We start from the raw sequence: 25,395 nt of genomic DNA, 5'->3' as shown, positions 1-25,395 counted from the left end.
TTGGCATGAAAGCTTACTAGTTACTAGTTGGATAATTACATCAAAAATTTTAAAGTTCTGCCCTGGCCAGCATGGCTCAGTGGGTTGGAGCACCATCCGGAAACAGAAAGGTCACCTGTTCGATTCTTAGTCACATCCTCCGGCTGCAGGACTGACCCCCACTTGGGGAGCCTATAGGAGGCAGATGATCGCTGTTTCTCTCACATTGCGGGTTCTGTCTGTCTGTCTGTCTCTCCCTTCCCCCCTCTTGAATGAGAATAAAATAAACCTTAAAAGCCTTTTCTTTAAGTTCTGACAAACTATAGAAAGCTTAGGGTTTCAGGAATACAGTACCTTTTTAAAGTATATTCCCCAAACTTTACCTTTAGTATGCAGAAGGAAAGGTTCATCTTGGGATGTAAATGCAATCTGACAGCCACACTACAGACGAGTTCTGCGTGTGCCGTGACACTGATGCAGCCGGGGTGTAACGCACTGCCCAGCGACAGGAAGAGGACGGCGTGGAAGCCATGCAGAGTCACGACAAGCTAGCAACTCAGCAAGCACGTAACAACAGTGACTATGTAAATGCTATCATCCACTCCGGGTCATGTACGGCCCTTATACTTAGAAGTATGTTATAAATGGCCATTTCTGTGGCCATTTGCCAGATACAAAATAAGGGAGCTAATAAATACAAACAGCAAAAAATTCACACCGTCCTTCTAGCATTTCTATATCCTTTGCCTGTGATGACCTTCTGTGATCTGGAAACTGTGTTTTACATAAAATCGGCGTTCCTACGGTCCTCGCCTTTCCTCAGGTTGCCTCCTGTTGCCACGAAGATCCGGTTCTGGTAGCTTTCTTTCTAAAGAGATTATTTCTTCCTCCCAAAGTCTTCTCGTTCCTTCCAGGTTCATTCTTTCTTCCTGGTGGACTCTCTGGGTGCCCGACTCAGCCCGAAGCTCTCTTCCAGTACGACGACTTTCTTCTTTACTCACTGCACGAACGCCTGCTTCATTTCTTCTCCTTCCTCTGACATTCACCGTAAAATCCGTGTCTTTTGTTTTTGTTCCCTGCTTACACAATAGAAATACATTTTCTCACAGTTTTGGAGGCTAAACATCAAAGATCAAGCCACCATCGGAGCTGGTTTCTAGTGCGTCTTTCTTCCCGACTCTAGAGGACCACCTTCTTGCTGTGTCCTCACAGGACCTCCCTCATCTCTGTGTGCGTGAGAGAGAAAATTCACATCTTTTGGCTTTGTGGGTCTCTTAAAGATTGAGCAGCTTGGCCTGGGCGGGTGGCTCAGTTGGTTGGAGCATGTACGGGACGTACATCAAAATGTTGTAGGTTCGATTCTCTGCCAGAGCACGTGCCTGGGTTGAGGGTTGAGTCCCTGGTCCAGGTGCGACAGGAGGCTACCGATTGATGTTAGTTTCTCTCTTTCCACTCCCCACCCCCCGCCCAAACTCAATAAACATATCCTCAGGTGGGGATTAAAAATTTTAAAAAGACTGAGAAGCTTATTTATTCTCTGGGCCCATATCAGTAAAACCCATTTCCTCTATTTTGTAACGTTTAAAGTTCATAGTGCCTAGCATGGGCCTGTCCTCGCAGATCCCCCACTGTGGGCCCTGAGAGAGAACATACCTACTAAGAAGGGTTCCTGGTGGCTAACACCTCATATTTTTAAAAAACAGAGCCTAACATCCATTTCTACAAGGGCCCTCTCGTGCAAATTGCACTTCATAGAGCAGCCTGCACTGAGCTGCCTGCACTGTGTTTCTGCCATCTGAGCCAGCCCTTATAATAAAGGAGTTCCTGGAATCCTGTTTCAACCAATAGGGCTGAGGCATTCCCCATCCAATCAGAACTATGTAGCTGTATCCACACCCCCACCATCTTCTTCACCAACCAATCAGCCAATCAGAGCAACTCAATTCTGACCAATCAAGACAGAGCCTTCTGGAGCAAACAAACTTGGAGGATTTGCAGTCTTCATTTGTATAAGGACAGAGCAATCAGGGATGGGACGCAGACTTTTTTCTACATCAGTCAGTTCCCCTCTGGCTCTGAGAGCACACTTTCCCTTTCCACCAAAGGCTCTACTGCCCCCCCCTTCACCCTCCCCCCAACCTTACAACCCCCTGCCCCCAAGCTGAAACACCAGCTGTCTCCTTGGAGCAGAGGGGAGCAGACCAGAGCAGGGCAAAGCAGACCAGCGTAGGGCTGTGTAGCTGGAGAAGGGCCTGGCCCCGGGGCGAGCTCACAGCTGTGTTGTTTTCACAGCCACGCTGTATCCCGGTTGAGCATTCCACAGCCATGCTGCTTTCAGAACTGTGCTGTATCGCAACTGAGCTGTTTTGCACTGGGTCAAGTTTCCTTCTTCCCTGCACCCCTATTTGGATTCCTACTGGCATTGAATTGGCACCCAAGACCAGAGGGTGACAGTACAAATGAGCACTTCCTGGAGCTTTACAAAGTCACGGTGGTTTTCCTTTCCCAGTTGTACAGCACCCCAGGCTTGACCATCTCGTTCCCACTTTTTACTCATCTGTACTTCCTACAACAGCAAATGGCCAGTGTCCATTCACTGAAGCACTCATTGTTACAGTACTTTTATCACCTGCTGGGAATGGGTGTGTCTGGACAACACTGCCGACCGATTCACTCATGAGTTTCATCTTATATTTCTGTAATTAGGTTTCAGAAATTTCATCAGCTTTGACAATCACTGGTATAATGTCCACCTTGCTGTCAAGGCCCTTAGTGGTTAAGAGATCAAGTATCTTTATCCATGGCTGGGTGGCTCAGTTGGTTAGAGCATCCTCACGATATGCATGAAACTTGTGGGTTTGATTCCTGGTCAGTGCTCACATAAGAACCAATGACTGTATCAATAAGTGGAACAACAAATCGATGTTTCTCTCTCTCACTTCCCCTCTGTCTAAAAATAAATAAATAAAGTTTTTTTTAAGATAAGGATAGGCGAGTGTTTTGTAGTAGCTTCCTCTGAGCCTGCTCTTTTAATGGTGTGCTGACCACCCCTGGAGCAACTGACCTTTGGGATGTAGTAGTAAAACAACTCTCACAGCCACGAGGGGGCGCTGAGGCCTCGCTTCTACATGAAGGTTAGTGTAACGGCGGCCACCAGGGGGCACTGTCATCAGGGCTGTGTGCCAGGTACTGTTGCAGACATCAGGAACATAGCCATGCTCAAGGCAAGTGAGGAGTTAATATTCTAAAGGTAAGGGAGTGTAGCTAGGAGACAAAATGATAATTTTAGAGTGTGATAAGTTCTGTGTGGAAAATAAAGCAGGGTGTCATGATAGTGACCTAGTGTGGCACCTTCCATGAGAGGCTCAATGGCACCTCTCTGAGACTACAACTAAATGAGGACAAGGAACTCAGAGAACAATGCTCTGTGCAGAGGAAAGGCGTCCCTGGGTCCTGGAGGGGAAGAGCCTGACAGGTGGAGTGGCCAGCGCAGGCAAGAGAGGGCAGGGACCAAGGTGGAGCAGTGATGGGGAAGACCACGGAGGGGAGGACCTTGGCTTCTGCTCTGGAGCCAGGGGAAGCCCGTGGAGGACTGTGGCATAAAAGATCCCAGAGCCATGACCGGCGTGGCTCAGTTGGTTGGGTGCCATCCCGCAAAGCAAAAGGTCACCGGTTGGATTCCCGGTCAGGTCACATGCCCAGGGTGTGGGTTCCATCTCCCGTGAGGGTGCCAGCGGGAGGCGGCCAATGGGTATTTCTCTCCCTTTCCCTCTCTTTAAAAATAAAATTTTAAAAAGAAAAAGAAACTCTGGAACGATTGCAAGAAAATAAAAACGGTGTCCTCTGGAGGAAAGAGAAAGAGCAGGTGGGCGAACACTGAGGTGAGAGTAAGAAAAAGCATCTTCTCGCTGCTGAGTGGGAAACGGACCGCAAGCCTTCAGAGGCAGAAAGCCTGGTGAGGAGGTGAGGGCGGCAGGTCGGGAATACAGTGTCCTTTGGCCTTTTCCATGTCACGGGACCTGTGTGTTGCTGGTCCCAAGGGACAACTTGCTGGCCAGGTAGGGCCAGTAGGAGCTACTGATCCAGCTCCTCCCCCTACAATAAGGTCGAGAACAATGCTTATGTGCCTGGCACTAGTCTATGGTCCGTGCATTTAAGCCTCACAACCCTGGGAGGTAGATACTATTATAATTCTCTTAGTTCTACAGATGTGGAAACTGAGGCACAGAAAGGTAAGTGACCTTGCTCAACATCACACAGTTAGGAAGTAGGACATATGGCATTTGAATGCAGATTCTTATCCACTGCGGTATGCTACTTCCTAATCCCTTTGTTGTAGCCTTGTTTAGAGTCAAGTTGTACCTCCCTTTAGATGGGCTCTCTCAGAACACTGTGAGCAGTCACTAACACTTTAGTATGAATCAGCCGACCCCTTCCTACCACTGAAGAATATCATTTCTATGGCTTATAGGAGCACTGCAGTGTAGGAATTAAGTAGTTGGGCTCTGGAGTCTTAATGCCTGAAACTGAAGTCCAGTGCCACTTCTCAGGAATGAGACTTCGGCAAATGACATCACTAATCTGGGCCTCAGTTTCCTCATCTGCGAAGTCCCCCTTTTCCTGATGAGGAAATCGGGAGGCACACCCACAACTTTAGAACCTGGGTTTGAGCACTTACTGCCTCCACAAAGATGAGGAACCAAAAACATGTTCTGTGAGAGGGAAGTCCAGGACTTCATAGACGTAGGGGGGTGTCCCGGGAGCTGGGCCTCAGTGCTCAAATGCCAGGGGATGGGATGTCTCCAGTCTCCACACATTTGTGCAGAGGGAAGGGGGCACTGGAAGCCTGAGGCCCATCTGTGCAGGGACAGCAAGGCGACCCAAGGGTTGGACAAGCCGGGCGCTACTGCACGCTCCTCTCCTTCAGGGCACCTTCTCTTCCTGCCAGATGGAAGCGCAGACGCCCTGGGACAGGATGGGTGCCTGCTGCTGGGCAGCCCCAAGTGGGAACTGGAGCTGGGGCCCCCACTTCAGTCAGTAGAGGCTTTGTGCTGAGGGAGAGGGGGAGACACGCTCTCTCTGGCCCTGCTGGTCCTTGGAGCAACCCCAGCTGCACTCCACCTCCTGGCCACCCAACTGAGACCACTGGTACAACTAGACCTGCTGTTAAAATACTGCAAAACCTTCCAGTTTTTTTGGTAAATACCCACTTCTGATGCCCAGTCCCTCCCCTAGGACCTTTCAGGGCCCCCACGTCCCAGCCCAGGGACTTTCCTGATGGAGCCCTGGGAGACTTCCCCATGCTGATCAGTGGAGGGCCCAGCCAATATTCAATATCTTCCCTGGCTCAGCATCAATGCGAATCCCTTCATCAGAGTCCTCAGCTGTGGGCATCCATGTCACACAAAGGTCTATGCATGCTTCAAAGCCCTGCCTCAATATCACTTTCTTCAGAAAGCCCTCCAAAATATTTTCACCAACTCAAGAGTGAATGGCTCCTCCCACTCCCTGGGCTCCCAAGTATCTGGGACCATTCAGCACTTCGTTCTAATCCTCTGCACAGGCCCTTCTCCCCACCAGTGTGTGAGCACCTGATGCCAGGGAACATGTTCTGCTCATCTTCGTGGACTCAATTCCAATGGCCAGTGCCCAGTACAATTCATAGAAAGATGAATGTTCCTATGCTGTGGTGAGGTCAAAAGTATTTGGTCCTGTGCATCTCCTGTGGCCCGAGGACCACAGGCTGCCATTCCCATAGGATGGGGGGGGGGGGCCAGGGAAGGTGAGAACAGGATGTGAGTCCAGGACCTCGACTTCAGCAGGGCCTGTTCTCACGCTCTCTGGCCGAAGAGGAGTGATTCTCCATCTGTCTGGGCCAGCTGCGCCTGCCCAGCGGAGAGAGGGAGATTTGGGGGGTGGAGCTGGGCAAAGCCCAGAGTGATCAGGGAGAGGAAAAACAGGCGCTTGGTGTTATTGTTACAGAACCGTTAAATACTACTTATAAACAAGCCAGGAGGGCTCTAGGAAGTGGGGACAGCGGGGCTACAGAGGTGAGAGGGTCAAGGCAGCGCGGTCCGGGCCCGATCCTGGAGGGGGCTCAGGCTGCGGTCACTGGAGGGGCTGGGCTGGCGGAGGCCTGGTTGCTTGTGGAGGCCTCGTAGCTTCACCAGCAGCTCCTGGACGAAGTCCTGAAGGCAGGGAGGCGGGTGCTGAGAACACCGGGAGGGGCGGGGCCCGTGCCCTGCCCAGCCCCTCTGACTTGGGCCCCTCCTCCTGCTTCCTGGTCACTGAGGGGGGTGAAGGTGAAGTTAGGGAGAGGCTAGAAAGACAGAGAAGACTGAGAGGGAAGAAAGAGAGACGGAGATGGGAGACAGCAAAAGGGGAAAAGAGATATAAGGAATGAGAGAGATGGAGACAAAGGCAGGAAGAGAGACAGGGTGTTGGGGGGCTGGAGAGAGAGGGACAGAGACCAGGACACGGAGACAGAGAGGCAGAGTCAGAGGGAGACAAAGGGACAGAGAACCGGAGCCACAGAGAGACATCTAACATGTCTCCCAGGCCCAGAGATCGCCAGGAGGGTCCCCAGGGACAGAGGCCTGAGCCTCCAGGGCAGACAGACACACAATGACGTTTGTCCCTTAGGCAGCGCAGAGCTAGTTAGAGAAACATGAATATTTTTCCCTTTTAAAGCAGGGAAGGAAGTGGGAGGGGTTGGGCCTGCTCAGCTTCAGGGCCTGGAAGGGTGGGGGGCCCTCCCAGAGGTAGGGGAGAGAGCCCCAGGGTGAAGGAGGCAGCCGCAGGGGGGAGAGCAGCAGCACCGCCAGACAGCAAACCAGAGGCAGAAGCAGGAGACAGATGGGGGAGCGTCTCAGCGGGGAGGAGATAATGGAGGCCCAGTGGCAGATGGGGAGAGAGACTAGGAGGGAGGAAGATAAAAGACACCACTAGAGAGAGAAAGGGGCTCCCCAGAGCTCCTTCTGCAGGTCCCGGGCCTGGCCAGCTCTCCCCTGCTCCCCAGGGACCCCTCCCCCATCGGGGCGCAGGGGGCCAGAACAGGGCCTGTAAGGGGAAAGGAGCACTCACCTCTGTGGGGCTGGTGCAAGACTTCAGGAGCTCCTAAAAAAAAAGGCAAACAGCAAATGATTGACAACACCCCTCAAGCCCCTTCCCTCCCCATCAAAGCCTCAAGCAACAAGACTATGAAGTCTGACTCCAAGGCGGACTTCCCACCTGGCTTCAAGGGCCCCATGAAATAACTGGAGGCCAGGCGGAGTCAAGAAACTCTAAGTCCAGAGCAGGCAAGAAGGTCTCACAGAGTTTCTTGCCCCCAGGAGAGCACAGGCCCTGGGAGCCAGGCTGCCGGGCTGTGACCGGCAGTCCCCATCTCTGCCGGTCACAGCAGCCGCTCCCCATCGGTCTCCTCTTTCTGCCTCCGGTTTGCCTGGTTTGCTGACCAGGCACAGACCCCCAGCTCTGTCCCTTCTGAGCTGTGTGACCCTGGGCAAGTGACTGCATCTCTCAGATGCTCCTGTTCCTCATCTGGAAAATGGAGACTAGTGCCTACTCCATAGGGTTTTGTGAGGACTACATGAGGTAGTAAGTGTAAAGCAAATGAAAGTGCCTGGCACTCGGTAAGTGCTCAGTAAACTGGGTAACCATCACCATGACTGGCAGGGAGGGGCAAGGTGCAGGACTGGGGGCAGCTTCCCTCCCACCTACCTGGATTTTACGGCCTCTGTCCTCTTCACTCTCTAATTCCAACAGCTCATCAATGTTGACTTCATCGGGCATGTCTGCCTCCTGAGGCGGGGAGGGAGGGCTGGTCAGGGGCCCTTTCCCCGCCCTCCCACGGGGGAGCTCTGCAGGAGCCCCGTGGCCCCAGGGCCCAGCTGGCGGTCCCGGAGCGATAATGTGGCAGTCAGGGACAGCACCGCCAGCGGGACATCTGGGTGTGGGGGGGAGGAGTGACAGATGGGTTGACAGAGGCCCAGGGCCTATACTAACTGGAACGCCTGGGCCCTGGGGACCTCGGGGCTGGCATGGGTCTCTCTGCTTGGCCCCAGTTCCCACAGCGGCAAACAGGCCTGGTCCAGTTTTGGAATGTGAGATTCTGGGATTCTGCAGAGGGGCTGGCTCTGCCCTTTCAAGGAAAAGTCTAAGAGCTAGGTACAGAGGAGGGGAGCGATGGGCCAGAGCCTGCGAGGGTTGGCGCCTTGTCCCGGGGGACAGGAAGGAGCACAGGGGGCCAAAGCACACCCCCTGTGTCCATGGAGATGAGGAGATGACCACCAAGGCCCCCCTAAAGTGGGTGGGATGAGCCATGAACTCGCCTTTTTTTTTAAATATTTTATTTATTTCTTTTTAGACAGAGGGAAAGGGAGGGAGAAAGGAAGGAAGAGAAACATCAGTGTGTGGTTGCCACTGGCACACCCTGGACTGTGGACCTGGCCTGCAACCCAGGCACGCGCCCTGACTGGGAATCGAACCAGTGTCCCTTTGTTTCGCAGGCCAGGACTCAATCCACTGAGCCACACCAGCCAGGGCTTTAAGTGAGGAAGAAAATTCCTAGTATGGCCTCTCAGGCCAGAGAACCGCTCAGGCTGGCTCAGTATCCATGCAGAGGACGGAGCCCAGCCGTCTGAGCAAGATCTCAAGAGACTCCAGATTTCTTACTCCCCCAGCCAGTTTTGCTAACTTTAGTGCAGCCCTCAGGCCTGGGCAGCCTGCATTCAGCAAAGGTATGGAGTGCCTGTTAGCAGGGGTCTGTGCCAGGGGCCCAGGCCAGCGTGAGGATGCAGAGGTATGTGGTCTCATGTGCATGGCCTGCCCAGGGGCCTGCGGTCCTGCGTGTGTGAGGTGTGTGGTTCAGGCTTCACTGTGTTTTGCTCATCCTTGGCTGTTACAGGCAGCCATAGTGCCACTGCTGGAGGGTGGTCTCACTGGATGCCGCCTACCGCTAGCAGCCGGACTTGTCTGTCCCTCTGCATGGGCCCACGTGTGTCTGAAACCAGAGAGACCCCGCATCACTCTGAGGGGCCATAGCTTCTATTGCCTTCACACTGTGCTCAGGATTCCTGCTTTTTATGTGTCTGTGTACTGCTGTGACCTGGGACTATATTTCGTGGCATTGTGTGTGTTGTATAACAAGAATGACTTTAATCAGAGACTCCAGTGAGATGTGTGTGTCTGTCTGTAGCCTACATGTCAACATCTGAGGCTATATGTTATACCTGTGTGCCTGGGGAGCTGTAGTTTCTGCCGTTGCACGTCCGTACGTACCTACAGCTTACACTGGTTTTCTGTCTGGGTGTAACTAGCATTTCTGTCGTGTTAGGTCTGAGTGGCTGCAGCACATGTCATGTGGTCCTTGTTTTTGCCTTTAAGGAATATGGTATCACTTAGTTGTAGCTGTGGTAGCCTGTGCTGAGTCCTACAGCTTACACTGGTGTATATCTAGGAAGAGCTGTAACTAGAGTCCTTTTGTGTGGGTGTAGTTGTGATGTGTATCTGTGGCTATAGCTTGTCACTGTGCACGTCTGTGAATGCTGTTGCTTCCTTTCCTATGCATCTCTGTATGGTTGTATCTCCTCAGTCACCACGCCTATGTTTGGCTTTAAGACATCCCCTCCCCCCACCCTTTCTCTAGATAGGGCTGCTCCGATTCCCCAACTTTGCCTCCTCAGCCCCCAGATAGTCCTCCTCAGACGTTTGGGCACATGTCTGGTGACTCCAGTGTGTGTCTCTGTGTCCACAAGCAGAATGCCACCGAGGGTGGAGGGCAGGGCCAAAGAGTCTGATGAGTGCCCAACCCCTGGGTGTGCACGTGCAACAGTGAGCACCAGCAACCAAAGACCCCCAAGGACATAGGATGCCCAGGACCTCCTCTATGTCCCCGCACCCCTCCCGGTCTCACCCTGCCGCGGTACAGCTCCTCCAAGCGCCCGTCGATCCACTTCTCCACGTCCAGCCGCCGCTGCAGCTCCCGCCGGTCGTACTTGACTGTGACACGAGCATGTCGTTTTTGCAACCCCCCGGGACTGCCCCCCGGCCCGCGGGCCCGCGAGGGACCCTGCAGCTTGCTCAGCACCCGCTTGCCCAGCCGCTGAGCTGCCATCGCGTCCTGGCCTCGGGCCCCGGAGCGGAGCAGTACGCCTTCGCCTCTCGTCTAGGGGGGCCTCTTAGGGGGCGGGGCGGGGCCGGCCGGGGGCGGGGGCTCGGGCTCGCCGGGAGGGGGGGGCGGCGGCCCCGCCCCAGACGCCCGGGGCCTCAGTTTCCCAGCTTGCAGTGCGAGGACTGGTAGCTGAGCTGGCGTGAAGCCTGCAGTCCGGTAGTGCTCAGGTATGGGCGGGGTCCGGGAGCCCCAGGCCAGGCTGGGAGTCTGGGGTTCCAAGGGACTAGATCCAGGGGGCGGGGTCCAGGGACAAGCTTCAGAGAACCGGCCTGTCTGCGCCCTCTGGCGGTTTCAAGGAAGGGAACAGGGGCCCCCGTGCCACCTTCCTTTGCCATGGAACATCAAGCCATGGTACTCAATACATCATTTGTTAGTTGTTTCATTTATTCACTCATCTGTGCATTGCACTTATCCGTCCATTTATTCACTCACTCTACAAATATTCACTGGGTGCTGCTCCATAGCAGGCAGTGTTCTAGGCACTGGGGATAGAGCAGTAGGGAACAACAACAACAACAAAAGCCCAGCCCCTCATGGAGTTGACATTCTTGCGGTGGAGAGAGGCGGAAAGCACAAGTATGTACAGTATATTATTCAGATTTTTAGAAGTACGAAGCAGAAAAAGAGAATAAAGTGAGGACGGGTTGTAATTTTGACAAGGGTAACCAGAAAATTCCCTTACTTCACAGGTCTTCCCACTTCTATTCATAGGCAGTAAGAATAATACTTTAAAACTTAAATTTGGCCATGCTCTTCCTCTGCTTAAAACTATCCGTAACTTGGCAATGATTTCTTAGATACTGTCGACAATAAAAACACTCAAACCTGTAGAGAATGTTTATGAGTTTGAGCCACACTGAGGACATATGTCAGGGAGCAAGATCTCGAAATGCTTTAGAGAATAACAGCTTTGCAGCTTCCTTCATGTATTTAAGATTAAGGAGGTAGCCCTGGCTGGTGTAGCGCAGTGGATTGAGCTCCCGCCTGTGAACCAGTGGATCGAGGCTCGATTCCCAGTCAGAGCACATGGCTGGGTTGCAGGCCAGTTCCCAGCAGGGGCCCACAAGAGGCAACCATACATTGATGTCTCTCTCCCTTTCCTTCCCTTCCCCTCTAAAGATAAATAAATGAATAATTTTTTTAAAAAGATTAAGGAGGTATCTGAGGAAGATTACGCGAAGGTGAGAGAAAGCAATGTAGGGACTCAATGACCCAATTTAAAATGGACAAAAGATCTGAATAGACATTTCTCTAAGAAAAACATGTAAAAGACAATGGGCACATTGCCCTGACTAGTGTGGCTCAGTGGGTTGGCCATTGTCCTGCACAGCAAAGTGTCACCAGTTCAATTCCTGGTCTGGGCACATGCCTGGGCGTAGGTTCAGTCCCCAGTGGGGGCACATGCGAGAGGCACCCTGTTGATGTTTCTCACATTGACGTTTTTTTCCCTCTCTGCCTCTTTCCCACTCTCTCTAAAACTGAATAAATAAAATCTTTAACAACAACAAAAGACAATAAGCACATTAAAAGATGTTCAACACTACCAGTTATCAGAAAAATGCAAATCAAAACCACAATGAAATACCACAAAAAATGTGTATATGAAAGTTCAGAGCAGCCAAAAGGTGGAAACAACCCAGCCATCAACTGATGAATGAATAAATAAAAGTGTTATAACCATACAATGGAACATTATTTATGAATAAAAAGAAATTAAGTACGAACACTTGCTACAACATGGATGAAACTTGAAAACACATGAAAGAAGCCAGACACAACAGGCTACATGTTGTATGACTTATATAAATTATTAAGCATAGGAAAATCCGTGTACGGAAAATAGATGGAGGTCGCTGGGGGCAGGGAGAATTGACGGGTGGGGCAATGACTGCCCAACAGCGTGGGGTTTCTTTTGAGGATGATGAAATTTTCTAGAATTGATTGTAGTGATAGTTGCACAGCTCCACAGATACAGTAAAAACCACTGAATTGCATACTTTAAAAGGGTGAACTGCTATATTAAAACTGTTATATTAAAAAAAAAACAAACAACTAGGGGCCACTTCCCAGCAGGGGTTGCACCAGAAGCAACCATACATTGAAAACAAAACAAAACAAAACCAAAAAACTGCCCACAGCTCTTCACTGCCCTGAGGCTGAAGGCCAAGTTCCTGAGTTTACACTCAGAGCGCCAGGCATGATCCCATCTTAGCAGCTCTGCGCTGGCAGTTCCCTCTGTCAGGAAAGCTCTTCCCCAGAGTAATAGCAACAGGGCTCACTCCTTCATCTTCCTCAAATGTCACCTGTTGAGTGAGGTCTTCCCTAACCACCCTACTTTTACTTTTTTACTTATTGTCTGCTTTCTAACTAGTGTTGTCCCAAAGGGAGGGCAATAGGAGTGGTCCATCTTGGGTACAGGCAAAACGTGGTGTACTGTCCTGGCTGGTGTGGCTCAGTGCATTGAGTGCCACCTGCAAACCAAAGGGTCACTGGTTTGATTCCCAGTCTAGGACACATGCTTGGGGTGCCTGAGAGGCAATCACACATTGATATTTCTGTCCCTTTCTTTCTCCCTCCTTTGCCCTCTCTAAAAAATAAGTTAAAATCTTTTAAAAAGTAATTTTTTAAAGATTTTATTTATTTATTTTGAGAGGGGAAGGAAGAAAGAAAGAGAGGGAGAGAAACATCAATGTGTGGTTGCCTCTTGTGCACCCTGCACTGGGGACCTGGCCCGCAACCCAGGCATGTGCCCTAGTTTGGGAATCAAACCAGCGTCGCTTTGGTTCACAGGCCAGCACTTAATCCACTGAGCCACACCAGCCAGGGCTAAAAAGTAATTCTTAATAAAAAAAGTGGTGTACTATCTGTAGAGAATTTGGAAATAATAATACAACTGATCAAAAGTTGATGACATTTATTTTTTAATTTATTATTTATTCATTATTTTATATTTATTTATTAGAAAAAGAATAGAGGAGGGAGGAAGGGAAGGAGGAAAGGGAGAGAGAGAGAGAGGAACATCAACCTGCCATTCCACCCATCCACGCACCCACTGCCTGAATCTCACATGTGCCCTGACCAGGGATCCAACCTGAAACCCTGGCATAACAGGACAATGCTCTAACCAACTAAACTACCCAGCCAGGGCTGGGCAAGGTTTTACTGTACCAGGCACTGACAATTCTATACAATATCAGTGCTAAATGATTGTCCCACCCCCAGGAAAAAAAACCTTTTGTTGGCCTACTTATGAAACAATTACTATAGAGTTTTAACAATATATAGATAAGCTTCAAATGACATATTTTCATTACTCTATCCTTTAGTAAACATTGTATTTATATTCATTTTCGGTTGCTGCACAATCAGTGACTACACACACTTATTATCCCATAGTTTCTGTGGATTAGTTCAGTCACAATTGAGCTGGGCCCCCTGCTCCAGAATCACCAGTCTGTAATCCAGGTGTCAGCTGGGGCTGCAGTCTCTCATCAGGGACTTGAATGGAGAAAAGATCTGCTTCTAACCACTTGGATTTGGTCTTCCTTTTCCCACTGGCTGTCCACGGGGGTTCCTCTTGGCTCTTTGAGGCCACGTACAGTTCTTTGCTGTGCAGCCTTCTCTACAGGTCCTCTCACAATGTGGGAGATTACCATATTTTGCCATGTCTAATGCACACCCACGTTTTCGGCCCAAACTTTCAGGAAAAAATCTTTCATTTTAACTTTTTAATTCAATTATTTATTTATTTATATTCAGGAACAAAACCAATGATCCTATTCCAAGGTATTATTTTGCACATGGATATTGTTATTGCTTTCTAGAGTTACACTTTTAATGCATAAGCATAAATAAGAGTTAAAAACATTTAAATAAATCCAGAATTAGTACTACCCATGTGTAATGTGCATCCTTACTTTTCCCTCAAAACTTCTGGCAAAAAAGTGTGCATTATACACAGCAGAATATGGTATTTCTTTCAAAGCCAGCAAGGAGAGCCCTCCAGTCCACTCACATGGGGTTTTGTATAGTGTGACGTGACCACGAACTTCCTTTGCCATATTCTGTTGCTTAGGACCGAGCCCCAGGTGCTGCCCACACTTGAGGGGAGAGGATTACATGGGCCGGAAACGGGGCTGCCCAACATCTTTTTGCCACAATGTTCTATAGGGAAATTAATACAGGCATACCTTGGGGGCTTCTTGTTTGTTTTTTGCGCTTTGCTTTATTGTACCTTATGGATGTTGTGCTTTTTACAAACTGAAGGTAAGACCCTCCACCAGCAAAAAGATTACAACTTCCTTTTACACTTGCTTTATTGCCATGGTCTGGAACCAAACCTGCAGTATCTCCAAGGATGGCCTGTATAGAGAACTGCCAGAGTTAACCTCTGACATCTAAAGATTTACTCCCGATCATTGTGGCTCAGCTGGTTGGGCGTGACCCCACAAAGCCAAAAGTCTCAGTTCAATTCCCCCTCAGGGCACGTGCTTGGGCTTGGGGGTTGGGTCCCAGGTCAGGGTGCTTTCGAGAAGCAACTGATCAGTGTTTCTTCCCTTTTCTTTCTCGACCCCCTTCCCCTCTCTCTAAAAATAAAAAAATTAAATCTTTTAAAAATAAAGATTCCTCTTTATGGTTTATTTGGAAAATAAGTTCATAATAATTTGGAATCAGTTGGGCTTGTATCAGGCACAGTATGAGTCTCCAATCTCTGTGATTCTACATATTCTTGCATTTAAATAATAGATTACAAATTAAAGTGATGGCACTATGATCATAAAGATGAAGAAAATATTCTGCTATTCTACATATTCTTTTGGAGTTTTTGTGTTTAAATTTTAAAACAGTGGATTAGGGTACAAACTTCAAGGTGTAATATTTTTATTTGGTAAATGCAAATTTTCATTTATACATGACATATTCTATTGCATTTGAATAATAGCTCTAAAACTGAAATTTATTTACATTCGAATGTTAATTTTAAAAGATAAAAACAAATAAAACGATTATTATTAAAAATAATTTTCTGGTACAGAGGAAGAAGTGTAAAAAATTAGTCTCACCACTAGTTCCGTCACTGTTCCCAACATTTTAATAGGGCAGGAATTTTGCTTTGTTCACTGTTGTATCTTCTCCAGCATTGTTACAAATGCTGGAGTACCTGGCTTATAGTGGGTACTCAATGAATGCACTGAATGGTTAGATGAATGAATGAATGGGCCTGTGTCTCCTCTCCAGCCTCACCTCTTACTACAGTCTTAGTCTTCCAGTTCAAGCTTGGGCTTAGTGGCCCAGGGTAGGGGTGGGGCGCTCGAAGGTACTGGAAAGACCTTCGGCCTACATATAGATTCTTGATCTAGAGTCCCAGGGCCTCACAGCAAGATTAAAGAGGATGCCTAGCATAAAACTTGAATTATGTAAGATAAACACCATTTTCTCCAGTTAAGGCTCTTCATACCAGGGATGGGCAAAAGTAGGTCTACAATTGCCCTGACTGGTATGGCTCAGTGGATGGAGTGCTCGCCTGTGAACTGAAAGGCTGCTGGTTCTATTCCCAGTCAGGGCACATGCCTGAGTTTGGGGCTAGGTCCCTGGTTGGAGGTATCACGTTTCTCTCTCACATTGAAGTTTCTCCCCCTCTCTTTTCTCCTTCCTTCTCCTCTCTCTGAAAATAAGTGAATAAAATCTTTTTTTTAAGTAGGTTCACAGTTGTAATACAAATAATACAAAAATTAATAAATAACAGTACAAGAATAAACTGTTTCCTGTACTCATAACTATAAACCTGCTCTTGTCAGGAGGGAGGTTAAAAAATAGTGGGGGTGGGCCTGGCTCCTGTAACACTCTGCTGTCTTTCCTGTCTTAGGACTTTTCCTTTTTGCTGTTCCCAATTCCTGCAATGTTTGTCCATTATCCCTTTGTATCTGTCAGTGTTTATTTTCAAAACCACCTCCTCATGGGTCCTCCCCTATTTCCCAGCTCAATAGGTCTCCTTTGCTATTTTCCTCTACTCCTATGCTTCTCCCACTCCACCCTCCTTTTGGGATTCAGTTCCTTTCCTGGAAGGTCCTCCCACCCCCAAGCTCGGACAAGTGCTTCCTTCCTTTCATGTGTCGCACTACTCCGCCTGTGCTTCCCTTCACTGCCCTGACACCTATCGGAGTCTGGTGAATAATTTGTCTTCATCTCAAATTCTTATGAAGAGCCTGAGGCTGTTGTTCATTCATGAGTCTATAACATCCTGGGGAAAGCCCTTTTTTTCATACTGAATGGGGAATTTGTCTGGGTTCCCATCATCCATCACCCTGTCACATCCCTAATCACATCTCTAATTGCTCTGCCCTAAGATTCCTTCATCAGTCATCACTTCTCTCGGCTGCTCCAGTCTGGTGACTCAGACTGACTAGTCTGACACGGTCAACGCGGAATTTCCAGCAACGTTCCGAATAGGCGCTTAGTGAACGCAGAATTTAGGAAAAAATAAATCCCTCTTCCTCAAAGAAAGGCTTAAGTGAGGTGGGCAAACCCCCCCCCCCACAGGTTTCCAAGAGAGCGTTTCTGCGCCCTTTGCTCCCACCCGGAGGCCCAAGCTAAAGAGGGAAGGTACTAGAACATCATCGATCAGCCCACGGGAAAGGGTAGAAGGAACCCCTAGCTCACAGGACTTTCGCCTACCCTTCAACCGGGTTTCACCTATGCAAGCCCCACCCCTTTCTCCAGCGTCAGGGGCGGGCCCAGGTGCGCTCCAGGGAGGAGCTTTGGCCTCGCAGGTGCCTGCTTCCTGCGCCTGCGCTTAGTGCGCCCCGCCTCGCCAGGTGGGCTCCGCCCCCTACCAGAGGGGCAACCTTCAGCAGCTCCCTCAAGGCGGTGGCCGCCATTGGCTCCAGCTTTCACCGAGCATTCGGGTGTCTGGCGCGGTTCTGAACGGTGGGGAGTCGCTGTGTGTTACTGGAGGCAAAGAGTGGAGTGAGGAGTGTTCTGAACTGTGAGCATAGGAATCAGGGTCCTCACACCAAAGGTCCGAGAAAGGATCTTCCCGACGACTTCGGCCAGAACCCTAGCGCGACCCCTCTGCGCGCGTCCGCACCTGAACGCGAGGCGCTCAAGTGCGCGTGCGCGGCAAGGGGCTTCCCGCACCTGATCGCGAGACCCCGACAGCAGGCTGCTAGAGGCCTCACCTGCGCGGCCGGGAGGAGCCCGTCATGGCGCAGCTGTGTGGGCCGAGGCGGGGCCGAGCGCTCCTCGCTCTGTTGGCGTCGCTGCTCCTCATAGGCGCCGAGGCGGCGGATGGAGAACCCGACATCCACGGTGAGGGTCCGGGCGGTTCCCCAGAGAGGAGTGGATGGCTGAGAGGCCGAAGGCGGGGCATTAAGTGCGGGGAGTAATTTGGGATCCCAGAGGCCCTGGGCAAGGTTTGAGCGGGGAGAGTTGGTGCAGCTCAGGGGTTGTGGTGGAGCCAAGCCTGGGACACTGGGAGTTCTTGGGAGTGAGGGCAGGCGGAGGAGTCAGGGCTGAGAAAGTTTCCTGTGGATGAGAGGGGGGGTAAATTTTATTGAGCAAGGAGTTATGTAGCACGGCCCCTCCCAGTGGCAGGAAGGGGTGGGAGGCCGACCCGAAGACCACCAGCCTCTTCCTGACTGCAGACAGTTTCCTGGCTTAGGAAAGACCTGGGAGACTAGGCCTAAAAGGGTGAGGATTGCCTTAGGTGACTTGATGGCAGTTTTGCTTCAGGGAAGAAGGCCCCACCCCCACCTCGTTAGTTGTTGGACATCAGCCTCCCGAGAGACCTTTCTGGTTCAACTGCAGTAGAGCGCCTCCAAGAAGCAAGGTGGTTTTCAGTGACAGTCACAGGAAGGAGAAAAAAAAGCGAAAGCATGGGGGGGAGAAATTTTGCCAGGTGCCAGAGTGGGGCTCCTTGCTATACAAAGAGTATCGGCTTTGAGGAGCTGGGCTTGAATTCATTGGATTGGTTCTTAAGAGGTTTGTGGAGCGTAAATTCAGATTTAAACCTCTTTGTTCTAAGGAAGTTTGGCTTGAAAGGTCTTTTTGAACAAGTGTTGTTGGAACCATAACTGCTTGAGACAAGTGCAACCGGGATTTGAAAATAATTCTCGAAAAAATTCACTGCTCAGCAACAGTTATTGAGTCCCTGCTCTGTCCGCGACAGTGCTGGCACAAGTGATGACGGTTGTGACTCAGACAGGCCAGGTCCCAGCATTCACAGAGCTTGTATTCTGGGGGGAGAGGCCAAGACAGTGAACATTTAAACAGAGCACTCATTACAATAGTCACAATATTAAATTACTAAGAAGTAAATGAATGGGGCAAAGTACACAAACAGGGTGATGCAAGATAATGGGGCCACTTTTTCGCCAGTATAATCACCTAAAACTTTATTCACTGTAGTGAACAGGGAACAGCTTCCGAATTCCACTTTTTAACCCCCCAAAAGTACACCAATCGGATTCCACATATTTTTTAAACATTTTTATTTATTTATTTATAGAGATAGGGGAAGGGAGGAGAAAGAGTAGGAGAGAAGCACCAATGTGTGGTTGCCTCTCATGTGTCCCCTGCTGGGAACTGGCCTGCAACCCAGGCATGTGCCCTGACTGGGAATCGAACCGGCGACCCTTTGCTTCCCAGGCCCATGCTCAACCCACTGAGCTACACCAACCAGGGCAAGTATATTTTTTGAAGCAGTTTGCTTCTCTTGCCATGCTTTCTCTATGACTTGCTCTGTGACCTGAATATATAAATATCTGTGTTCTTAGCTTGCTCCTTCTCTTGGTCTTTTTTGACCTTCAGCAAGACCGTGTTCCTAGAATTGTGCCCCTCTTCCACCCCCACCCCACCTCAAGTTGGTGGGGCGCCTGGCTTGTGAACAAAGAAGCTAGCCTGCAGGGCTCTTTGTAAGACCCACAGGAACGAGAAACAGATTTGTTTCTTCCTTGTTTGCAATCCAGCTTGACTCAGTAAAAAAGGGCCATACTGGCACGGAGAAGAAATATGCCATGCATCCTCTTTGAGAAATGAAATGCTCTCCAGAAAAATATAATGGAAATGTATAAAAAGCACTCAGTAGTACATACTTGAAAATATGCCTGGTGAGGGCCACTGGCTGGGTAGTCAGGGGAGGTCTCTGAGGAGGGCAACACCTGAGTTCTACAATAAAGATTGAGGAGGTGGAAGCCACTCGAAGACCTCAGGTATCATTATCTGGACTGGAATAATGGAATACAAAGACCCCGAGGCTGGAACACACTTGGTTTTCAAGGAAAAGACCCAGAGGGCCAGCCAAGGAGGCTGGACCAGGGGAAGGAGACTTGGAGGAGGGTGTGAAGTGGGAGAGATAAGCAGGAGCCAGGTGACTTTATAGGTATAGGCCAGCATATTGGGTGAAAAGAGGAAGCGGAATGGGTGTGTACCTGCTGTACCTTCTGAAGACTTCATTTCTCTATGCCCAAGGCAAAGAGGAAAAAATTAGTTAATTAATGTCAAGAGCCAGTGAGGAGAATCTCAGCTTTAGAGGACCAAGAAACAGGAATGATTATTCTTTGCTCATTATTCTTGCCATCTAAACCAGGATTTGTCAGCCCTTCCTGACTTTTGTAGATGAAGTAATTTTGTAAGGAAGTACAGTACCTTCTAGTTACCTGGCCTGGACTTTGTCAAAACTGACTTTGGGGCTAACATCGATTGCTTACTCTGAGCTCACGGGCGTTATTTAATCCTTACGATAGCCGGGTGTGGTGATAAAGTTACAGGTCTTATCTAAGGTCACACAATAGTAATGGACAAAGCCCGGTCTGGCTGCAGGGCCCTTCTCTGTTCTCAGTGGCCTTCCTGGCTGCTGCAGCTGGCTGGACCCCCTGACCTTTCAGAAGTACTCCTGTCTGGTTGGGTCAACTAATGCCCTCGCTTATCTGAAGTTGTTTGTTTGAAAGCTTTTAACAGTTTTGATTTTTTTTTTCTCTCCTGATGGCTTTGATTTTCACAGTTGTTCCTCCAGCCACATGCAGCTGCGTAGAATTCTGCCTGATGGGTAGGGCGGAGAGGGGGAAGTGTGTAGTGAACATGTGTGAGGGATTTCATCTGTATGAAGACTTGAGGGGGCTGCAGGGTCATGGGAAGGTCGCAGTGCTAATTGGTTTGTTGAATTGAGGTTTTGGAGGAAGTAAACTAGAAAGATAGGATATAATGGGCACTGAGTTAGGTACATGAAACTGAGGTTCTGAAGAGGCCGCAGTTATTTTTTTTAATAATTTGTTTTATTTATTTTTAGAGAGAGGAGAAGGAGAGGGAGAGAAACATCAGTGTGTGGGCACCTCTCATGTGCCCTGCACTGGGGACCTGGCCCAAAACCCAGGCATGTGCCCTGACTGGGAATCCAACTGCAGACCCTTTGGTTTGCAGGCCAGTGCTCAGACCATTGAGCCACACCAGCCAGGGTGAGGCTGTAGTTTTTCAGACAAGGTCTGGGTGTGACCATGGGAGGGAGGTCCAGAGAGGACAGGATCACTGGAGGAAAGGAGGTCTGGGAACCAAGAGACCAGCATAGTTCAAGGATCACCTTCCTGGGTATGGAAATCAGCAGTGAAGGTGATGGGAGCAGGAGAGTGCCAGTGAGCCTGAAGCTACAATCATGGCGAGGTGAGTCGTGGTGGTCTGGGTCAGAAGGTGGTGCACAAGGTGGGCACAGTCTGCTGTGATGACAAGATTCATAGCTGGGCCTTGGGGAGAGGATGGAGGGAAAATGGTCTGGAAGTAGCACCTGGGGGCACTTGGAAGGGCACAAGGGAAGGCATATCCTCAGGGTAGACTGGGTTTGCTTAGAGATTAGAAAGTGACACTGTTTAGGGAAGTGATTGAAAACATGACAGATTTTGCTCAAGATCAGTCGGTCACAAGTAGGAGAGGCCACAGGAGTTGGGGTAAGGGAGATGGTGACCAAACAGGATGATGGGAATGTGAGAGAGGTAACTGGCTAGGGCTGATGTGATAAGCAGGTGAGAGGAGCGTCTTGTGTTTATGGATAGACCTTTCCCGTGGAGGCCTCAAATAGACTTTAGGGGACTTACCCACTTTTTAGGATTTGGAATTGAAAAAAATTCTTTAAAGATTTTATTCATTTATCTTTAGAGGGTAAGAGAAGGAGAGAGGGAGAGAAATATCAGTGTATGGTTGCCTCTCATGTGTCCCCCGCTGGAAACTGGCCTGCAACTCAGGCATGTGCCCTGACTGGGAATCGAACCACAGTCCCTTGGCTCACAGGCGGTTCGCAGGCCTGCACTCAATCCACTGAGCTACACCAGCCAGGGCCAGGATTTGGAATTTTTTTAATGGAAAAAATAGCATTTTGGGTTTGCCTGCCCCCACCAGGCCTATGTTCCCACAAAGCACCCATCAGTCCTTCTGGACAGGCCAGGCACTCCTCTCCTTCAGTGTCTGTTTATTCACTTGACCTGCCCCCATTTGAGTTCTGATCCCACCTTAAGAATAGGCTCCATTTTGTAAATGGAGGTGGATAAAACAACTTTTTGTAAATTGTACAGTAAGTGTACATATGTGTGTTATTGATATTGGGCAGGGAAAAACCCCTCTTCATCAGGTGGCCACAGAAGTGCATAATTTTTCTCTTTCCCAGGTGATAAGTACTGGTACTTGAAGGGCCCCCAAATATGTCATTTTGATCAGTACAAGGAGAGATAATGTATTCCTCTTAAGAGTAGAACCTCAAAAATTCCTTTAGAGAGTGGTCAGTTGGGTGTACTTCCTACTGCTAGTAACTTTATGTTCAACCCAGGGCATCAAAACTTTGGTTCGTGGTTACTTGGTTCATGGTTCTTGGGACTTAGGCTGAGGACAACTGTGGCATTTGAGAGCTTCCACTGCACTTTGAGGTAACCTTCAATTTCCATCAACCTCTTGGGTTAATTACAGTGTCCCCAGAACTTTAACTGAAAGGGTGAACTTCAACTTTAGCAAATCTGCAATAAGCATGTTATTGCTCAGTACATTTTTCTCCTCCTCACTCCCATGGATAGTTGTGAACTGGGTGGTCAAAGACAGTGACAGATACCAGCTAAAGTGCAGTTGGTGTTGGTCATCAGCTGGGGTTCTGGTCCGCCATACCAGAAGCTCTTGTTCTGCTTGCAGGCAAGAAGGTTTGGTTCCAGGACAGTTTGAAATATTTATTCAACACACACTTATTGGGCACCTACCAAGCTTTAGTTTTAGGCCCTGGAAATAGAGCAACAAAGAAAAGAGACAGCCCCCAATCCATGGCATTTACATTGTGATGAGAAGAAGACAATACAATAAACAAATGAACGATGAATTCTAGATCCGGGGGTGAGTACTAGGAAGAAAAGTAAGGTGAGGTTTGTGTGCTTAGTACTGAAAACATGGCCTTTGAGGCTGAAATGCCAGCAGTCCTCAACGAACATTCAGGGCCTTGCTTTTAGGTCCACTTAGAGAGAGTGGACCTTTCCCTGGAAGAAGAAAGTGGCAAAAGATACTTTCCAACCAGAAACATTCCTTTGCCCTGATCAGCATTTTAGAGCACAGCCTGCGACAGAGAAAGTAAACTTCTCTTTCACCCCACACTGCCCCACCATTTCTCACTTTACCTGTTTCCAGAGGCATTTGCCTGTTGAGGCCTGTCTCTTGGTAGTGGGCCAGGCAGCCAAGCCTCTGTTTGCCATGTCCTGAGGGTGACAGGGGAGACCAAATAAGGGATAAGGTAGCCTGTGATTCATGAGAGGGGAAGAGAACTATGAAGAGGGCACACCAAAACGACTCGTTAACCCGGGAGGCCTGGGTGGCCCACTGGTCACATGACTAATGCAAAACTCACAGATGAGCCCAGAAGCATTAGCTTATGGATTATGGATGATGTCTGTGTAGGATCCTGGTCACCAGAAGGACTGCGAGGCCCAGGAACTTTGTAGTTTGATTACTTTGAAGTTTACTCGAAGTACATTTTTTTTCATCAGCAGAAAGCCACTTTAGAAATGAGGGTAATTTGTTGTTCTTTTTGAGATATTTAAGATGGACCTTACCAGCAGGGTCCTAGGCCCAGGGCTTTAGAAAAGCCCCTTAATCTGAAGTTCCTAAATTCATGTGTGTGGTATTTTGTCCATGTGCGTCCCAGGGTCTGTCATTTATAGTCTAGGGCATGTTCTTTGGGGGAGGGGGGTAAAAAAATATGAGATACTAGATTAGTTTGTGGCATTTCAGAGGGCCACTCTACATAACTACACAGTATGTCTGTGGTATCGGAATTTCCTGGGGTAATGAGGAAAAACGTGTCTAAAGTTTCCCATGGTGGGGAGGGGGCGGTGGTCATAAAAAACAGGTTGAAAGACACTGCTCTGGGGAGATGGTCCATTCGGTGTTATCTGAAAATGGTCCATAATTCAAAAAAGGTTAAGAACCCCTCGGGTGAATTTAAAGACTGTTCCATGAAAGACTTTGAAACTACTTATTTCACCGTTGTTCATATGGGCTACTGCATTTCTAGCCATGGATTTGAGTGAGGGTAGAATTTATAGTCAGTCCTGTTCAAGTGATGGCTATGAAGTGACATGGGAAGGAGCGCTGGTTTGCATTGTGCTGAGAGTTCATGAAATATAAACTTTGTATCTAAAACACAGGATTTTGAGCCTTATGATTTAAGTTGGCTTTGTCATTTTAAATGTTCTTTCCTCGTAAATACCTAGGTTTATTTTACATTTCTGACTTTTTTTTTTTTAAGATTTTACTTATTTATTTTTAGAGAGAGGGAGAGAAACATTGCCTGTCCCATGCCCCTAGCCAGAGACCTGGCCTGCAACCCAGGCATGTGCCCTGACCAGGTATCAGACCAGTGTGACATTTTGGTTTACAGGCCAGTGCTCAATCCACTGAGCCACACGGGCCAGGGCCCTAGGGGTTATTTTGAAGTTTCTGAATTACCTACCTTAATAATGACACCTTCCAGAAACCTGAACCTAGAGGAGATGGGTAGTTAGTAGTTTTCCATACTGTAAACAGAAGCACTAAAGTATGTAGAACCTATCCAAAATAGGGGGAATCATTTTGAAATAAGGCTGATTATAAAATAAATATCAACTTTGGAATTTGGCATGGTAGAATTAAACAGCTTGCTTACCTCCCTGGTGTTCGGTACCTCTTCACTCACACACTGAGTCTCTCAGTCCTTGGAGTAAAGGTATTTGCAGTGCAAATGGGTAACTGTGGTGTATTTTTTAATTTTCTCCAGTACTGACTGTGGTCTTTCTGCCCTTGAACTCTTTTTTTTTTTTTTTAAGAGATTGATTGATTGATTGATTGATTTTTAGTCAGAGGGGAAGGGAGGGAGGAAGAGGGAGAGAAATATCAAGTGTGTGGTTGTCTCTCACATGCCCCCAACTAGGGACCTGGCCCACAACCCAAGGCATGTGCCCTGATGAGGAATTGAACTGACAGCCCTTTGGTTCACAGGCCAGCACTCAATCCACTGAACTATATCAGCCAGGACTGTCCCTGAACTCTTAATCTCATGATAATCTAGTGCTGCAGGACTTGGATCTATGTGGTGGTTTTCCATTGTCTTACCTTAGGTGAAGAGAAGGAATTTTGTAGTTTTAGGCGTGGCAAATGGTCACACAGTAGAAAAGCCAAGGGAGGAGTGATTGAGTTGGTTTAATCAATTCTTTGACCTGAGGTTGTACTTTTGGTTTTCCACATTCCCTCTATCCTGTCAGTCACCACATTCAGTTGGACTTCCCAGTGATGTGTGTCACCCTTCTCTTTATTTCATTCCCACTGTCCCTAGGTTAGTCTGGTCTTCATCAAAGTAGAATATTAAAAAAGTATGGTATCTAATATTTATTCAAAGCTTTATACCAAATGTCTTAAGCGCTTCTAATGGATCAAAAACTATTATAATCTTCATAAGTCTTATGTTATTGGCCTCTATATCACAGAGAACCCTCCCTTTTGAATTTTTTTAAAATATTTTATTTATTTATCTTTAGAGGGGAAGGGAAGGGGAGGGGGAGAGAAACATCAATGTATAGTTGCCTTTCATGCATCCCCTGCTGGGAACTGGCCTTCAGGGAACTGATCTGCAACCCAGGCATGTGCCCTGACTGGGAATCAAACCACGATTGTCTGGTTCGCAGGCCCGCACTCAATCCACTGAGCTACACCAGCCAGGGCTGAATTGTTTTTAAGAAAGATATCTGAGCGGGCCTATG

The 25,395-nt window shown here is 48.7% G+C and overlaps 2 protein-coding genes and 1 pseudogene across 3 annotated transcripts in view; 1 reads left to right on the top strand and 2 right to left on the bottom strand.

Moving 5' to 3' along the window:
- Positions 1-760: 760 nt before the first annotated feature.
- LOC119046712 (septin-10-like) lies at positions 761-3,196 on the bottom strand (annotated as a pseudogene).
- A 2,737-nt stretch (positions 3,197-5,933) lies between these two features.
- On the bottom strand, positions 5,934-10,320 carry PPP1R14A (protein phosphatase 1 regulatory inhibitor subunit 14A). The gene is made up of 4 exons (XM_037141869.2): positions 9,893-10,320; positions 7,699-7,779; positions 7,063-7,095; positions 5,934-6,167 (listed from the first exon to the last, which is right to left on the bottom strand). The coding sequence occupies exons 1-4, from the start codon at positions 10,091-10,093 to the stop codon at positions 6,039-6,041; spliced, it is 444 nt and encodes a 147-aa protein (XP_036997764.2). The 5' UTR covers positions 10,094-10,320; the 3' UTR covers positions 5,934-6,038.
- A 6,635-nt stretch (positions 10,321-16,955) lies between these two features.
- Positions 16,956-25,395, top strand: part of SPINT2 (serine peptidase inhibitor, Kunitz type 2) — a 28,480-nt gene continuing 20,040 nt past the window's right edge. The window contains exon 1 of one of the 2 annotated variants that reach the window (XM_053667563.1): positions 16,956-17,458. In XM_053667563.1, coding sequence (XP_053523538.1) covers positions 17,353-17,458 — 106 coding nt within the window. In that variant the 5' untranslated portion in view covers positions 16,956-17,352. The remainder of the gene's footprint in view (positions 17,459-25,395) is intronic. The other variant, XM_053667562.1, reaches the window with a different exon arrangement.

Source organism: Artibeus jamaicensis, unplaced genomic scaffold (genome assembly GCF_021234435.1).
Source record: "Artibeus jamaicensis isolate MK-2021 breed Jamaican fruit bat unplaced genomic scaffold, CSHL_Jam_final contig_47, whole genome shotgun sequence".
In the NCBI taxonomy this organism is placed as follows: domain Eukaryota; kingdom Metazoa; phylum Chordata; class Mammalia; order Chiroptera; family Phyllostomidae; genus Artibeus; species Artibeus jamaicensis.
This window is presented reverse-complemented; position numbering and strand designations above follow the sequence as displayed.

Bases quoted from the DNA above. Each gene is read 5' to 3' on its own strand.
- PPP1R14A (XM_037141869.2), bottom strand. From the start codon at position 10,093: ATGGCAGCTCAGCGGCTGGGCAAGCGGGTGCTGAGCAAGCTGCAGGGT. The intron at 7,780-9,892 runs GTGAGACCGGGA...TCCCCGCCTCAG, and splicing joins AGGAGCTGTACCGCGGCAGG to GAGGCAGACATGCCCGATGA. The intron at 6,168-7,062 runs GTGAGTGCTCCT...CCCTGCCTTCAG, and splicing joins CTTGCACCAGCCCCACAGAG to GACTTCGTCCAGGAGCTGCT.